General features: G+C 35.7%; 1 protein-coding gene across 2 annotated transcripts in view; it reads left to right on the top strand.

The window, feature by feature from the left end:
* Window positions 1-17,445, top strand: part of ACSL1 (acyl-CoA synthetase long chain family member 1) — a 40,436-nt gene that overhangs the window by 15,617 nt on the left and 7,374 nt on the right. The window contains exons 4-14 of one of the 2 annotated variants that reach the window (XM_039330681.1): window positions 270-334; window positions 1,287-1,388; window positions 4,987-5,086; window positions 5,784-5,962; window positions 6,748-6,780; window positions 6,872-6,923; window positions 7,609-7,682; window positions 9,241-9,318; window positions 13,428-13,562; window positions 13,987-14,121; window positions 16,585-16,680. In XM_039330681.1, the coding sequence (XP_039186615.1) occupies window positions 270-334; window positions 1,287-1,388; window positions 4,987-5,086; window positions 5,784-5,962; window positions 6,748-6,780; window positions 6,872-6,923; window positions 7,609-7,682; window positions 9,241-9,318; window positions 13,428-13,562; window positions 13,987-14,121; window positions 16,585-16,680 (1,049 nt within the window). Of the gene's footprint in view, window positions 1-269; window positions 335-1,286; window positions 1,389-4,986; window positions 5,087-5,783; window positions 5,963-6,747; window positions 6,781-6,871; window positions 6,924-7,608; window positions 7,683-9,240; window positions 9,319-9,369; window positions 9,448-13,427; window positions 13,563-13,986; window positions 14,122-16,584; window positions 16,681-17,445 lie in introns of both variants that reach the window. The other variant, XM_039330680.1, reaches the window with a different exon arrangement.

The raw sequence follows: 17,445 nt of genomic DNA on the forward strand, positions 1-17,445 counted from the left end.
GGAGCCATATCAGTTAGCCAGGTATGAACAGCCATATACTGGTTCCAATCACTAGATACTGAAACTGAAAATCATAGGGCTTAGAATTAATGTTTGAAGCTAGATCACTTATGAATCCTGCATATAGGGATCTTGCAACATGAATTTGAATTTTAGTATTCTAATATAAAAATCCAGAACTGAGCTGTTTAGTGATTGAATGTTGCTTGGTGCTTCATTTTACTTATTTTTAAATTGTATTTATCATTTTGAATTTTAAATCTCTACAGACAATGGACCTTGTTTGGGTGTAAGGAAACCAAATCAGCCATATGAATGGATTTCTTACAAGGAGGTAAGTGGGTAGGCAAATGTGTATGTGGTTGCAAAGCAATGATAGATTAGATGTATTCCATCAAAGCAAATAAAGTGTTAATTTGACCTTTCCTTTTATGGAAAATAACTGGAAAGCTGAGGGAACTCAGAGACCCCCAAGAAAAAGAGAGGGGAGATGCTACCTAGAATTGGAGAGCTTGAAAAGAAAAAAAGAAATGGAGATAAAAATGAAGATAATCAGCAGTAGTTCTTGTCACAAATTAATTATACTGTAAATAAGAACAAAGGGACAGTTTTTATTTATTTATTTTTGGGTGCCTTCAGGTCAGCCTTGACTCCTGACAACTACCTGCAAGATTTCAGAAGTGGTTTGTCACAGTCTGTTTCCAAGGGCTGATAGAGTCTAACCCAAGATCACATAGCTGGCTTTGTGCCTAAGGCAGGAGGAGAACTCAGGGTCTCCTGGTTTCTAGCTTGAGGCTTTAACTACTACATCTAACTGGCTTTCTTTTTGATAATACTGTATACCTTTTTTTTAAGGGAAAAAAATTCCATTTTCATACAGTATCGCTATAAATTAAACCTTAATGGTTCCTAATCAACTAATATTCTGAGTGAATGATAGAATATACTAGTTACTGTATCTATAACCTAAAATATTGGAGTACCAGGAAAACTTTAACTTTAATGAAACATCAGTTTTGTGACCATCAATTAGAAAAGGCACAGAAGCAAAACTTAATTCAAACATGATTGGGATCCAAACACTGCACACCTGTTCATCAACATTTCATTTAGGCATCTCCTTAATGAGAATCTCATCCTATTGTAATGTATTAGCAGATTTATAAAGTATGTTCAGGGATTTGATATTATTGAATGAAATTACAAGGAACTTTCAAAACCATAAATATCGAACTGTATTAGTACAGGCATTTGTGTTTCCTCTTACCCTTATCCCCACCACCCAGGTTGCAGAAAAAGCAGAATGTGTTGGTTCAGCCCTTCTTAACAGAGGCCTCAAGCCGTCTCCTGACCAGTTCATAGGAATCTTCTCCCAGAACAGACCTGAGGTAAACAAAGTTCATTAGTCTAATAAATCCTTTAAAAACAGAATGTTTAAAAATAGAGCTGTTACGTTCAGTAAAATGTTCCCAGCTGTGGAGAATCTGTCCTGATAGGCATGACTCCTGTTCTGGCTTCAGTAATGCTTGAGATTCTTTTACTTTCCCTTAGATACAGCTTATCTAGTAGTAGGTAGTATTTCTGTAAGTTGCCCATAATTCTGCTTTTAATTGAACCTTAGAAATCTTGGCAGTATGAAACTAGTGATAAATTAGTGCAATTAATTACTCTTATTTCTGACAGGTCTTTAGAAACAGTGGATAGTTATTGTTGTTTTTAATATTATATGTTATAGATAGGCCACTTTAGTTTTGAGATTGCAGTTCACAAAATTGAGTTTTAACTATGATAGTTAAGATGTTTTGCATATATAAATATTGGTTCAGTTTATTTTTTAAGTTTTTCTTGTAATAATTCATATGTATTTGTGAATTTAATTTTCATAAGAAGTCTTCACTAAGTCTTCAAGGTACAGAAGGATCTTGACAGACTTGATCATTGGGCGCTATCTAACAAAATGAGATTCAGTGGTAAAAAAAGTAAAGTTCTACATTTAGGCAAGAAAAACCAAATGCACAGGTATAGTATAGGTGGTACCTTGCTCAATAGTAGTAACTGTGAGAGGGATCTTGGAGTCCTAGTGGACAATCATTTAAATATGAGCCAGCAGTGTGCTGCAGCTGCCAAAAAAGCCAACACAGTACTAGGCTGCATTAACAGAGGGATAGAATCAAGATCACGTGAAGTGTTAATACCACTTTACAATACCTTGGTACTTGAGGAATACTGCATCCAGTTTTGATCACCATGATGTAAAAAAGATGTTGAGACTCTAGAAAGAGTACAGAGAAGAGCAACAAAAATGATCAGGGGACTGGAGGCTAAAACATATAAGGAATGGTTGCTGGAATTGGGCATTCTAGTTTAATGAAGAGAAGGACGAGGGGGGACATGATAGCAGTGTTCCAATATCTCAGGGGCTGCCACAAAGAAGAGGGAGTCAAGCTATTTTCCAAAGCGCCTGAAGGCAGGACAAGAAGCAATGGAAGGAAACTAACCAAAGAGAGAAGCAAACTAGAACTAAGGAAAAAATATTTGACTGTTAGAACAATTAATCAGTGGAACAACCTGCCTCCAGAAGCTGTGAATGCTCCAACACTGGAAGATTTTTAGAAGAGACTGGACAACCATTTGTCTGAAATGGTATACGGTTTCCTGCCTGAGCAGGGGGTTGGACTAGATGACCTCCAAGGTCCCTTCCTCCTCCTCCTCCTCCTCCTGACCAGGAAAATAGCTGTGAAAGTTATCAAATGTTCCTAGCCTCTTCACTTAGTGACATTTAGTTTGCTGTCATATTATCCCTTGTTTGATCAGTTTTACCTAGGAGTTTATAATGTTGGAAATATATACTCATGGCAAAAGAATATGTAGTTTTCATTGCAACATATTACTTGGTTAGGATTGGTTAGATTCCTATAATACAACAGCTCTCAATCTTGAATACAAAGATGTAGTCTACTTATGCTCTATTCTGTGCAGGAAGTTTGATACAATGGCTATTTACCCACAGTTTTATACATACCTTTTCTTTCTAATTCCCTTGTATTCCATGTTCAGTAATCTACATGCCTAAATTTAATCTAGTATTAGATAATCTACATCTATGTCTTCAGCCACTGAGTGGGCTATAGTGTAAGTCTTTTATCCCCTAACACATAATGACATTGTAGGTTTGAGCTTGGTCACTATGTACAATAATTATCCAATCTAAACAATATTTTTAAAAAATGTACTCCCAACACTTTAGCTCATTTAAAGTGCTAAAGTGTTAAATATTAAATGGCCAAGTGGTAAACAAAGTGTAAAAACTTAGTTCAGATAACCTGTACTCTTAACTAGCACTAGCACTAGTTCAATATGTGGCAGATCATTCCGTGCTAACATCGGTCTTATTAGCCACCTACGGACACATCGTTGATGGCCCATAACCCACAAGATGTCAAGGTCTTCATTGAAATCGATGGACGAACAACAAGCACTTAGACTTATATACTGCTATATAGAGTGCTTTTACAGTCCTTTCTAAACAGTTTACAGAGTCTGCATATTATCCTCAACCATCTGGGTCCTCATTTTACCAATCTGGGAAGGCTGAGTCAACCTTGAGCCAGTCAGAACTGAACTCCTGACAGTTGGCTAAATTAGCCTGCAATACACCATTTTAACCACTGTGCCACTCACGACTAAGTAGGAATAGTGTCTCTTGAGAATCTCCTCTGAAAGAAAATGGCTAATAATATCAGAGTTGTCTGTCTTCATAGATATTTGCAGAGGAGAGGCAAGTAATAATACATACAAATGTCACAAGAGAAATCATATGGTTTAAATACTTGTGTCTGACATTGGGGCTCAAATATGAAAGAACAGGTTTTATATTATTAGATTAGATTTTATTTATTTGTATTCCACCTTTATTATTTTTACAAATAACTCAAGGCATTACACCTTCTTTTCCTGTTTTCCCCACAACAATACTGTGAGATGTTGGGCTGAGAGAGAGAGTGACTGACATGGAAGTCATCCAGCTGGCTATTATGATAGTTTAACCATTTTTACATAATTGTCATTCCAAACTTCCTGTGAAGTAATACTTTCTAATATAATTTAGGTTATGATGCTAATTATTTTGAAAGCTGCTTTAGCAATAAAACTAGAATTGATTTGTCTCTACCACGATTAAAAGTAACTATAGTAAATCAGTATAGAAAATCTGGCTATCTCTGTTTGGTTTAGAATAGCTTGATACAAGAAGCACTTTTAATAAAATTCCTTTAGGTAAGTCATACTAGTCTGCAAAAAGAGAGAGAGAGATTTGGATCTAAAGAAATACAAACTAAGATTACTGTATGCAGATTAATCCAGACTCTTACCTTGATTGGACGGTATGATTCTAATTATAGAATCCAACCTATTTCTGGTTACTAGTGAATGCTTATGGTAGTTAATGGCATGATGCTTTTTAACTTTTTTTATTTTTATATGTATCCTATATAGCTTAGTACATTTATTTGAAAAAACTATATAAGTAAACATACAGTATGTCTAGGAAGTCCCAAAGGTACTTTTTCAAAAGGCAACTTCTTCAGCTTCAGAGCTGAAGAAGCTTCTTGGATGAGAAATGAAACATGTTCAGAGAAAAACAAGGAAGTCCAGTTGACTCTTGAAAAAGCACCCGGATGACTATGAATCTCCATAGACATTTAGATATGTCTAAGAAATGCAAATAATAAACATGCTTCATTTGCATCTTTCCCAAATGTATTATGCTGGTTCTTTTTTTAAAAAAGGAAGTTTTTATGTGATTATAGAAAAAAACAATATTTTTCGTGGATGGAATTTCCCATACTACCTTTGTGAAAAAAAAGCTTTGTTGAAAAATAGGGCAGCCAATACTTTCAAGACATTGTGAAAATATGATCATAACGGAACTGCTTACAGTATTAAGCTTTGCAAATAAGGCCTGATTTCTTTGTGCTTCTCTTGCAGTGGGTTATCATTGAACAAGGATGCTACACATACTCTATGGTGGTTGTGCCACTCTACGACACTCTTGGAACAGATGCTATCACTTATATTTTAAATAAAGGTAGATCCTAAAAGCTTCAGTTTACTGAACAAACTCCTCATGCTCTGATGAGTCTGAACATCATTGAATATAGAAACATAGAAAACTGACAGCAAAAAAAAAAAACTTGGTTGATCAAGTCTGTCCTTCGAGTTTTTTTCTTTGTTCTTGTTTTCTTTTAAATGTATTTATTATTTTTATTATTTTTATTTTTTATATTTATTAATTTTTGTCCAATGGTAGACATTTGTTTTTCCCAAGCATGTTTAACTTAACTTATGATTGACTCACTACCTCCACTGGAAGTTGGTTCCAAACTTCCACTACTCTTTCTGTGAAGTAATACTTTCTAATATAATATAGGTTGTAATGCTAATTATTTTGAAAGCTGCTATAGCAATAAAACTAGGATTGATTTGTCTCGACTACCATTAAGAGTAACTATAGTAAATCAGTTTAGAAAATCTGGCTGTCTCTGATTTAGAATAACTTGATACAAGAAGCACTTTTAATAAAATTCCATTACGTAAGTCATACTAGTCTGCAAAAAGAGAGAGAGATTTGGATCTAAAGAAATACAGTATGCCAATTACTCCAGATTTTGATTGCAGACCTTGACTGGATGGTATGACAAGGTAACCCACTCTCTAATTATAGAATCCAACCTATTTCTGATTACTCAGATTTGAATTAATATCCCTTTTTCTTTTTGATTTAGTTGATATAACAGTGGTCTTCTGTGATAAATCAGAGAAAGCTAAACTACTTTTGGATAACACTGAGAAAGGAGAAATATCAGTCCTTAAAACAATTGTGATAATGGATCCTTTTGACAGAGACCTTGTAGCCCGTGGGAAAAAATGTGGTATAGATATCATCAGCATGAAAGAAATTGAGGTAAATAAAACAAATTTTATTGTGAGACATCCTAACTTGAAATAAGAAAGCAAGAAGTTTTAGGCTGTTGCCAAACACTGATCTTCTGTCCAACTGAATAAAGTCTCTCAAAGTCCTAAGGATTGCACAACATATAGATGACCTTTAACATTTAAACAGGTGGTCCTTGAAGCAAAGCATAACGGGGGGTAAGGCCCAAGACTGTGGGACCCTATGAGGTGGGAAGCAGGCCCAAATCTTGTGGGGACTCAGCGGGGCAGGATGAGGCATAAAATAGACAATTGGTTGTAATGGTGGGCAGATTGTCAAGCATCCAATTTTTTTCACCTATCTGCGGAGGCGCTGCAGTGTCCCTAACTTCAGCTATAGGTCATAAATCCATTCAGTGCCATTGTAATTTCAAATGGTCACTGAATGAACTGTTATAAGTTGAGGACTACCCTGTATGACCAATATGCTAGTTCCTTTCCATTTTGGAAAAAAAAAACACTTGATAAGAATTCAAATAAATTGATTAAATGTCACTAGATATATAATGAGTAATTTCTATGATTTGAAGTTTGATGATTTGGAGGATGAGAAATGGTCTCAGAATATGTAAAATTATGAATTTTATGAATTAAGAATTAGGAGTTTAAAAGTTTTTAAACTGTATTCTCCATCATCAAGCAGTGCCTACTTGTCTAAACAAAATTCAGTGCAACTTTTGAAACAATATACATGAAAGGTTTGGGAATCATGAAGGTGATTTTAGCTCCTATCTAATTTACTTTTTTTCCCCAAAGGCATCAGGAAGAGCCCACAAACACAAACCTGTTGTAAGTACCATATAGCTTCTATATACATAATGGGTATTTTAAATGCTGATTTAAAAAGAAGGATACTAGGGATTTTTCTCTCTCTTTTTAGCTTCCACAAACAGAAGATCTAGCTGTAATCTGTTTCACCAGTGGAACGACAGGTATGCCTGTCTTGGAATTGATATTGGAAACAAAAAGAATGATAAAGTTGTTTTTAACAGCTGAAATGCTAAAGTAGACTGTCAGCATTGCTGTAGATGCCACTACATTCTAAACATGCCTTCATATTTGGAGATCCCTGTAATACCATATAATGTAGAAGAAGCATTTTATTATTATAAAATTGATTTTATAATTGTAACAGCTATAAAATATTATGGATTCATTACATAATATTTTTAAGCTCTTGCTTACATGTACAGGTAGTCCTCGACTTACAACCACAATTGTGATCATCATTTCTGTTGCTAACCAAGGCTGTTATTAAGTGAATCACACCCAGTTTTATGACCATTTTGCCATAGTTGTTAAGAGAATCACATGTTAAGTAAATCTGGGTTCCCCCCATGATTTTTCTTGTCGGAAGCTGGCTGGGAAAGTACAAATGGCGATCTCATGACTTTGGGATCTGCAACCATCTTAAATACATGACGGTTGCCAAGCACCCAAGTTTTGATCACATGACTATGGGGAGGCTGTGATGGTTGTAAGTGTGAGGATTGGTTATAAGTCATTTTTTTAATGCCACTGTAACTTTAAATGAATGGTTATAAATCGAGGACCACGTACAAGAATTCTCACAAGTCCATTTAGAAATTTCAAATCTTTACACCTTTTTTCTCACAGGATGTCCTAAGGGAGCCATGATTACTCATCGAAATGTAGTGAGCAATATGTCTGCATTTGTGAAAGCAACAGAGGTAAAAGTTGCTGATTTGGATTTTTTTGAGACTTTGGAGTGTAACTCACTTGGAAAAGAAGTAATTCATCTTTTGCAGAAGTAAATTTATCTCAGTTTTAGCAACTGATGTGATCAGTTTATTGGAGACCAAAAACTGCAGCTTTCACTTCTAATTCTGCAGTTAAGTTTAGAAAAAAAATCTATATGTTTCATTTTATTAGTGCTGTTGTTTTAAAATGAAATCTTTATATGTTAGATCAGTACCAGCGGGACTGCTAAGTTTTATAATGTTTCCTATCCAAGAGATTGACTTAAATTAAAAATGAGATAATAGAATGTATAATACATACAGTATATACCTGTTGATATCCTTTAAAAACTTGATATTTCTATTGTACTAGGTGTTCTGGTGTTTAATGTGGTATTTCAGTAATGTTTACAAAAAGCTGGGATGTTAGAATTGCAGCATTACTAAGTGAAGTAAGGAGGTACTTAGAATAGCTTGCCTAACATGAAAGCAAATGAAATTTAGGATGTTTTGGTTTGCTTGCTTAACTATCTTCTTCCTAGCATGGGGTGGGAGGTTTAAAAGTTAAAACCAATAGGAAATTCTTGGAAAAAAGGACAACTTAGCATGTTATAAACATCCCTTGATTTTCTTATAAGAAAGTATACAAATTTTATGTAACCACTGAATGGGAGTTGAGCTAAACACAGGCTTGATTTGCAGTTCAACGCAAAAATTCTGCTTTCCATGTTTTATTGTTTCTGGTGTCTCTGGTGCAACTTTGTCTCTGATGTTATCTGATCTTTTCTGCACATAGATCATACTTTGATGAATTATATGGATTGCCTATCTTCATGTGCTTAAATTCTTGCTGATTTTATCTTGTTTGCAACTCTGAAGCCAAACTGATTTTTCTAAAATGATAATCAAAGAACAGTTTGAAGTTTCTTAACTAGTCTTTTACAATCCAGTATCCTCCCACATTTCAGGGCCTAGCTTCTAAAATTCCAAACCACATCCAAGTGTATCTGGAGGACCATCCACATAAAGATTTAGGTACTAAATGCCTCATACCCTATATGACAAGATCTTTGGTCTTGAAACAAAAGATGTTGTAATCAAAACAGTCAGTTTCTTATCTATAAAAGAGAGGCACATACGTTGCACATTCATCTTGAATACGAGACATAAATATAAGCATAATCATAGTGTAATAAGTATAACTATACCTAGTATTTATTAGAATATTAATGCTGAAACTTGCTTCTCCAATTTAGATGTATAATGCATTGACTTAATAAGTTTCTGCAACATCTCTTTAATCTTAATTGTTGACTTAGGTTGGATTTTCAAAGCACATGGCCATGTAATTGTAGAAAAGACAGAACATTACTCTGAGTGGCTTAATGGACTACTCTGGTCTTATTTCCCATTCTTTCTAATGGCTTTGGTGATCATGTATATTGATTCTGTTTAGCTTGACTTGGATATGGTAGCCTTTTCTTTTAAAAACTATTCTTATGTAATTGGTTTCTTTTTCCCTTCTACTTTCTGGTGCTTCTGATTACAGAAAGCAGTATTTCCTTGTCCTGAAGACACCTTAATCTCCTTTTTACCCCTGGCTCACATGTTTGAAAGAATTGTTGAGGTAGGCATCTGTATTTTTAATGTCAATTTTAAGTAGTTTTGTCTTTTGCAGAGTGGATATATAACAAGCCCCAGCGACACACTTATTTCATTTTTGCCTCTTGCACATATGTTTGAAAGAATAGTCCAGGTAAGTAAAACAATATATGCTGGCCTACTTACAACAGGTAAATCTGTCTTAGACTCACATGATTTAACCAGCTTTTCTTAATGTTAGTTCTCCAAATAAAATTGGAAATATACAATTCCCATTCAATCCAAATCCATTTTCTGCCTTTGAAGTTGAATGAGTGACTAAGGAATAATTGCTCTTTCTTAGCCCAACCATTTTATAGAGCTATGGATAAACGTGCATGCTCTCTTTAGCTCCTGCAGAAAGGTAAGGTATAAATGTAAAAAATAGGAATAGTTCTCTGTCAGTATGATCATTGGTTAGGAATTATAGTTGCCCCAACAATACATAGGAACTTAGAGCTAGAACCTTTTAATCAGGAAAGATGTGATATCAGTGTGTGCTACCTTGACATCTCAAAGGAAGAAGAAATAAATATAAACATGTCTAATATATATATTAATGAATAACATGCCAAATGTTAAATTGGCACCATCATACTCTGTTAATGAATATCTGTTTATCTTGCAAGTCTAGGGAGCTTTTGGCAAACAGGCTTCCGTTAAAAGTATTTCTGTTAATTTATAACAAGTGTGAATCCTTGTAATATGTTACAGATTGCAGGTAAAGAGGGTTGGCAGTAAAACACTTCCACATTCCATGTTCTTCAGCCCAACCTTCTTTGCGGTAGTGAAAAATTCAGTGACTCTGTAGTGTTATTTCAGCTTGTAATTATATTCAGTGATAGTTATAGATAGGGTTCACTTCATGATTTGTGCTTGGTTTGGGTTATGATGCTTACCCCAATCATTATAATTGCTATAGTTTCAGTACATGAACTCAGCATAAGTCCCACAAGATAAATCAGACCAGTAAGTCAACTCCACAGGAAAATTACTTTTATTGAGATTGGCTATATAATAACAAGTCTGTACTAGAGTATATCCTCCTTGTAGTTCAATTAATTAGGGAGGTCTGAACTGCTTTTGAATATAATCTAAAATTCTGAATTTTATCTCCTTGCACAGGACTTACAAAATGTTTCAGTCTCTTTTTCTTAGGCAATATATCTTGCATATCTCTGTCAAGGTCATCATCCTTTATTCTTTACACCCAGCCTTGCTGCCATTTAAAACTTTTTCCACTAGCATAGGTAGACCAAGATGAACATACAAAACCTGGAGCATGTTTGTATTTATTGCTAATGCTTATGGTTTTGTTGCAACTGAAGAAAAGTATAGTCTCAGCTTTATATTGTACACTGTTTTCTCTATTGTGTTCTGTGTGCACTGAAAGCGTTTTAATTTGTAAATATATTGTTTGTGTAGGCTTTTTAATTCTGTCATAATTGCCTATAATTAATTCCTTTTTAGTCCGATTGGATTTAGAATTATGTTTGAAAAATAATCTCTGAGTAATCTCATTTTTCATATGTAGATAACTACAAACTGAAAAATAATTTTAAGTCTGAATGACTAAGGGGTATTTATATACAGATTTCACTGAACATAAAACACTCTTATGCTAACCTTATACCTTATGTTCATAAGCTGGCACATAAAATTCTAGGCTTATTCACCAGTAATTAAGGCAAACATGTGTCCCAGGTTAACATTGCAGGATCCAGTCTGAGTCAGTCATCAGGACCAGAGGTTTATTCTTCCAAATTTTTGGATTCGGACTGGAGCCCATCCTCAGGGAACTTCTCTCTCTTCAGAATGCTCTCTCCATAGTGATTGCTGTAACATATATTGCTTTCCTGTCTTGAAATTGGCTAAAACACAGTGGAGCTATTATTACTTAAAATAAAATGAAGCCTGCTCAGGAGATATAGATATCAGGGATAAGCCATTAATGACTTCAGATAATTGCTTACAGCATTTAGAATTCTGATTATTTGCCACCCTGGCTAAGGTTTATGAAATGTCTGATGTCCTTAATCTATTTCTCAAATGTTTGAAACAGAAACAGAAACTTCATTACAAATCAGGGAACGATCATGATCTGCCAGTTTCAAATAGTTTTATTTTAGCTCTCTGAGCTAAAGATTATTATTCTTCCGTATTCTGCAGGAGGAAGAAATGATATGGTTATAAATATGGTGTTATCTATAAACATAGTATTAGCTAACCAGGCAAGTGATTAGCGGCTTCAGGAATGAAGACAGTTAAGGTGGTGTGTTTGAAGTTACAAGTAGAGTAAATATAAATGGTTAAATATAAACTGGTTAAAATGCCAGTTTTTTGAAATTTAAAAAGCAGATCAAGATAAATCAGAAATTTTCCATCTTTAATATAAACCTATAAACTGCACAGTTCAGTTGAAAAACAAACTGAAATCTCTTACAGAGCAAAATATCACTAAAAATGTACCATAACGTAGTTGCATAAGTGTGTACACCCTTAAACTAATACTTTGTTGAAGCACTTTTTGATTTGATGACCGCAGCCAGTCTTTTGGGTAGAAGCCGATCAACTTGGCACATCTTGCCTTGGGAATCTTTGCCCGCTCTTCCTTGCAAAAGATCTCCAAGGGCTCTTCAGGTCACCCCACAGATTTTCAATTGGATTCAGGTCTGAGCTTTGGCTGGGCCATTCTAAAACTTTGACCTTCATCTGGTGAAGCTGTTCTTTTGTTGATTTGGAAGTATGCCTTGAATTATAGTCATGTTGAAATTTGAATTCATCTTCAACCTTTTACGTAGAGGTCAGAAGGTTTTATGCAAAATTGACTGATATTTGGAACTGTTCATAATTCCCTCCACCTTGACAAAGCTCCAGCTGCAGCTCAAGAAAAGCAGCTCTAAAGCATAATGCTGCCACCACCATGCTTCACGGTGGGTATAGTGTGCCTTTGGTGATGCATAGTGTTGATTTTGAGCCGAACATACTTTTTGAAATTATGGCATGAAAGTTCAACTTTGATCTCATCAGACTAACTAACGTATTTTCCCACATGCTTTTCTCAGATATGGGTTTTTGCAAAATGTAGCTGGACTTGGATGTTTTTCTTGGAAAGAAAAGCCTTCCATCTTGCCACCTTGCCCCCCAGCCCAGACATATGAAGAGTACGGAAAATTGTTATTACCAGAAATTCCTGCATCTCCTTTAACATTGCTGTAGGTCTCTTTGGCAACCTCTCGGATCAATTTTCTTGTTTTTCCATCGATTTTGGAGGGACATCCCATTCTTGGTAATGTCACTATTGTGCCATATTTTCTCTACTTGGTGAAGACTGTCTTCACTGTGTACTCTCTACTATTTAACATCAGTTTGAATGTGATTAGCTATTTCTGAACAGAACCACATCCCTACTTATAGTACACACACGTATACATCCATGTTATTGTACATTATTATTTCTCCTAAAAAATTAATTTGTTTTTCAATTGAATTGTACAGTTTCCATGTTACATTAAAGGTGAAAAAAAAATCTGAAGTGATTTATTTTGGTCTGATTTTTTTACATCTCAAAAACCTGGCATTTTAACAAGAGTGTATTAAATCCACTGTATCTTAAGCAAAGGAGTGACTTTAAAAAAGTCACCTACTAAGGAAATAATGTGCTGCCAGGTGGATAGCTTATATCAAAATCAATTAAAAGGCATTGTTCAGCTTTGCCTCCTAGTAAATTTTCTGTAACTAGAAAAAAGCCAGTTTAAGGGTGGAAGCTAATGAACTGGAAAAATGCAGTAGGATCAGAAATAAAAGTCATAGAATCAGGCAATCTAAACTTAAGTAATACTTCTAATAGGCAAATATAATTCCAAGAATATGTCAAAGTGGCTGGAGAACAAAAGCTTTGTCTGTGTGCTCCCTAACTACCAGCGTAAAACAGATCGTGCTAATATGTGGTACAAAAGGGAATGCTGATAACTTGGACTGCAGTGATAAAATAAATTAACTACTCCAATTTCTTGTCTTTTTTAAAAAAATAAGCCAATCAAATTTTATTTGCCTTGGTTTATTTTGGATTCTCTCTTTCTCTCTTGTCTGTAGTGTGTGATTCTTTGCCATGGGGCTCGGATTGGATTTTTCCAGGGAGACATCAGGCTACTCATGGATGACCTAAAAGCTTTGCAGCCTACAGTGTTCCCTGTGGTGCCAAGATTGTTAAACAGAATGTTTGATAAAGTAAGTCTGTGTGAAACTGAACAGAAAAGCACCCTTGCTTTCCATGACATTTTGGAAAATCACTTTTTATGCTTTGGGAATCTAATGGTAGCAAATAGAGCATATTTTGACTCATAAAAGCAAAGCTCACATTTGTATCTAGGAGGTGAAACTACAGCAGCAGTCACTCAATGTTGCAGCAGCTTTAAGATCTTTCCCAGGTGTTATTTGCATTTGCATATAGCTACAAAATTATGTCTACTGCATAAGGTAGAGGGGATGAAGAGTAGGGCTTCATCAAAGGATTATAATGACTCCAGTGATTAGCAATGGAAAATAGAAAGCATGAGCCCTCAGGCATTTGTTCAATTAATGGTAATCACATAAGATAGTGAAAAATATATTCATTTCTTTGCATCTTGAGGAAAATTGTGCTCTTTTGCAGATCTTTCAACAAGCAAACACTTCACTTAAGCGGTGGATATTGGATTTTGCTTCCAAGAGGAAAGAGGCAGAAATTAGAAGTGGGATTATTAGAAATAACAGCCTATGGGATAAAATAATTTTCCGCAAAGTACAGGTAACCTGATTGCTGATGATTTTGAGTCGACTTGTTCTCTGGAAGTTCTTGATTCCAATATTTTTTAAAACACTCTGTGGGTATGAATTTAGGACTACTGTTTATTAAATCATTGATCCATCCAGATTAGCATGTTTTCTATTGCTAAGTTTCAGATGGCAATTTTCTTTTAGAAGGCATGTATTGTCCTCCAGATGTGGTTGGCTAGTAGCTCCCATGAACCTTTATGATAGACCAGTGTATGCTTGCTAAGACATATCTTATTTAATCTTATATGGAGGTAATAAGAACTGAATCTAGGATTCTTTACATGTAGAGTGCACACTTACCTATTTGATTATATCCTTTTCATATAACATAATAATTCAGCTAACATAACACAGGTAGTCCTTGACTTGCAATCATTCATTTAGTGAGCATTTAAAGGTATGACACTGAAAAAAGTGAATAATGACTGGTTTTCACAGTTATGACCATTGCAGCATCCCCATGGTCATATGATCACAATTTAGGTGCTTGGCAACTGGCATTATTTATGACAGTTGCACTGTCCCAGCATCACGTGATCACCTCTTGTGACCTTTTGACAAGCAAAGTCAATGGGGAAGCCAGATTCATTCTTAACAGCTGTGTTACTAACTTAACAACTGCAGTGATTCACTTAACAACTTTGGCAAGAAAGGTTGTAAAGTGGGACAAAACTCACTTACCAACTGTATTCCTTAGCAATGGAAATTTTGGGCTCAATTGTGGTCGTATGTCAAGGACTATCTGTAGTATAATTCTTCAAAATTGTTTGAATTTAAAATTGTGGCTGAAGGAAGTAAATATTGGAATACTTTTTTGTAGAAAAATCTTTATTTGTCTGTAGAAGACTCAAAGTAGATTTCCAGTGGCCAAGTATGTTTGGTATGTGAGATCATTCTAATAGGCAGTACCATCTCACAGCGCCAGAAATAGCAGTTTAACCTTGGCATCTTTCACATAGTGACTCAACATGTGTGTAACTGCTGGTGCTTGTAAACTAGTGATTCTAATTTCACCCAGTCTAATGAAGCAAGGTAATTGAGGATCTTTTATGCAGATCCATAGCTCTTTTCTTAATTTAGATGTTACATATTTTAAAAAATCTGAAAAATTACCTTTGTTTTGAACCCATAGTATTAGTTCTTAATTATCTGAGACACTCAAAGGAAAGCCTTCCAGGTTGTCCTATATGATACTGCATGAGGCAATCCATAAGATAACTGTGTTAGACATGTCAGAAGTTTTGCTTCTGTGGTGATCAGCATATGTAACAACTATATATGAATGGTATAGCTGGAATGTCTGTATGAGGAAAACAGAGCCAAGAAAAGGAAACATTAATCATGTATTATGTATATTTGGATATGATACAGAGTGATGCAAATGTGATTCCCTTCCTGTTAGGACAGTAAAATTCATTATCATGTAGATGGAATAGGTTGTCTGTTCTTCTTCTTCTTCTTCCTGGTATAGGATTGCCAGGTCTTTCCTAATACACATGTCTAGTTTAGAAGGATTATTTAACAATATCATGGCCTGTGTTAGTTTTAGATGAAGTAACAGGGCGAAATGTACCCGGCAGGAAGCACTGAAACAAATGCTCCCTGAAAGAATAGTTTATTCCAGACATGTCAAACACAAGGCCCGGGGCCAGATGTGGCCCTCGAAGTGATTTTATGTGGCCCGCAAAGCCATCCTGGAAACAGTGAGGGAATGGCCCCTGCTGCTTTGGCCCTGGCCCAGGCCGGCCGGGAGCCACTGTACAATTTTGTGGTGGCCATCTATGCTGAAACGCATTCAGTCTTAGCTCCAAAAGACCGTCTGGAAACAGTGAGGAACCAGCCCCTGCCGTGTCAGCCCCGCCCCCTGGGTGCATGCTGGGGAAGTGTCACCCTTTGTGAGGAATGAAGAAATGGGCCATGCCTTGACGCTAGCCCCGGTCCCACCCCCTTCTGCCAGAGACCCCCAGATCTGTCCCACTCCTGCCCAGGCCCCCACAGGCACCCTTGATGTGAACGATGTAGAGCTGGCCATGCCCACCCAGTAGGCCACACCCATTCCATCCACGCCCACCCAGTAGGCCACACCCACCCAGTCCCCTGAGGGCAACTGCAATGCTGATGCAGCCCTCAATAAAATTGAGTTTGACACCCCTGGTCTATTCATTCATGTGACTCTAAGCCAGTGTTTCTCAAGCTGTGCTGGCTGGGGACTTCTGGGAATTGAAGTCCATACCTCTTCAAGTTGCCACGGTTGAGAAACACTGCTCTAAGATGTCTTTAAACATACATACTTGGAAAGAGTTCAAGGGATTTGGGCTGTTAAATATTCTTCCAAGTATGATCAAGTGCCACTCACCATAGACTTTTGGCTTCCCTGTGGTTGTTGAAGTGACTATATTTGGGGTTTGTTTGGTTTTTTTCCCCCTTTCCTTAGGCAAATCTGGGAGGAAAAGTCAAACTAATGATTACAGGAGCAGCCCCTGTTTCTGCAAATGTATTGACCTTCCTCAGAGCAGCTCTTGGTTGTCAGGTGAGCTTGGACTGTAACTAGAATGGAAAATATAATTTTCATTTCATTTCATTACATTACAAATGTCATATTTTATTTATTATCTTGGGGTTAGAGTTAGGGAATTGAATTAACTTGTTTACAAAGCACATATATGATTAACTGAGCACAGGAAGGGACTAAAGACCATGAAATATCAAACAGTATTGAAAACTGGATTGTGAAAAAAACAACGGTATTATTGGCTCTCCAAGTGACATGTGAAGCTTCTCTTAGTTATTTGGATTGGGCCCATCTAACAATCCTTTGCCTAAAATACAAAATCAGTTATATAAATAAGAATTTTATCATCATTAGCTTATAAATCAAGATTCAAGAATTGTTACCATACATAAATGCAGTCTGTTTCAGACTGGAATTTCATATAGAAAACTCAACTAAAAGGGTTATAATTTTTGCAATGTACCATTGGTATGTCTGTGACCAGAAATAATTTATTCTTGACCTGTGTCAATATTAAGTCCCATTTGAAGTATTAAAATACAAGATTAATGTTAGGTCAAGACTTAGATGGTATTTCTATGATTAAATTAAACAAACATTCTTGAAAAATTCCAAATTTAAAATAGGTAATTGTTTAATTAAATACATTATTACTCAGAATATGTATGTGTGTGTGTGTGTATATACACACACACACACACACACACACATATACATATACATATATACACACACACATACTAAGAAAAAATTAAATTGGAAAACCAAACTTGTTCAAGAATT

The sequence above is a fragment of the Crotalus tigris genome, unplaced genomic scaffold (assembly GCF_016545835.1).
Source record: "Crotalus tigris isolate CLP2741 ecotype Arizona unplaced genomic scaffold, ASM1654583v1 scf7180000024432.2438137, whole genome shotgun sequence".
Taxonomy (NCBI): Eukaryota; Metazoa; Chordata; class Lepidosauria; order Squamata; family Viperidae; genus Crotalus; species Crotalus tigris.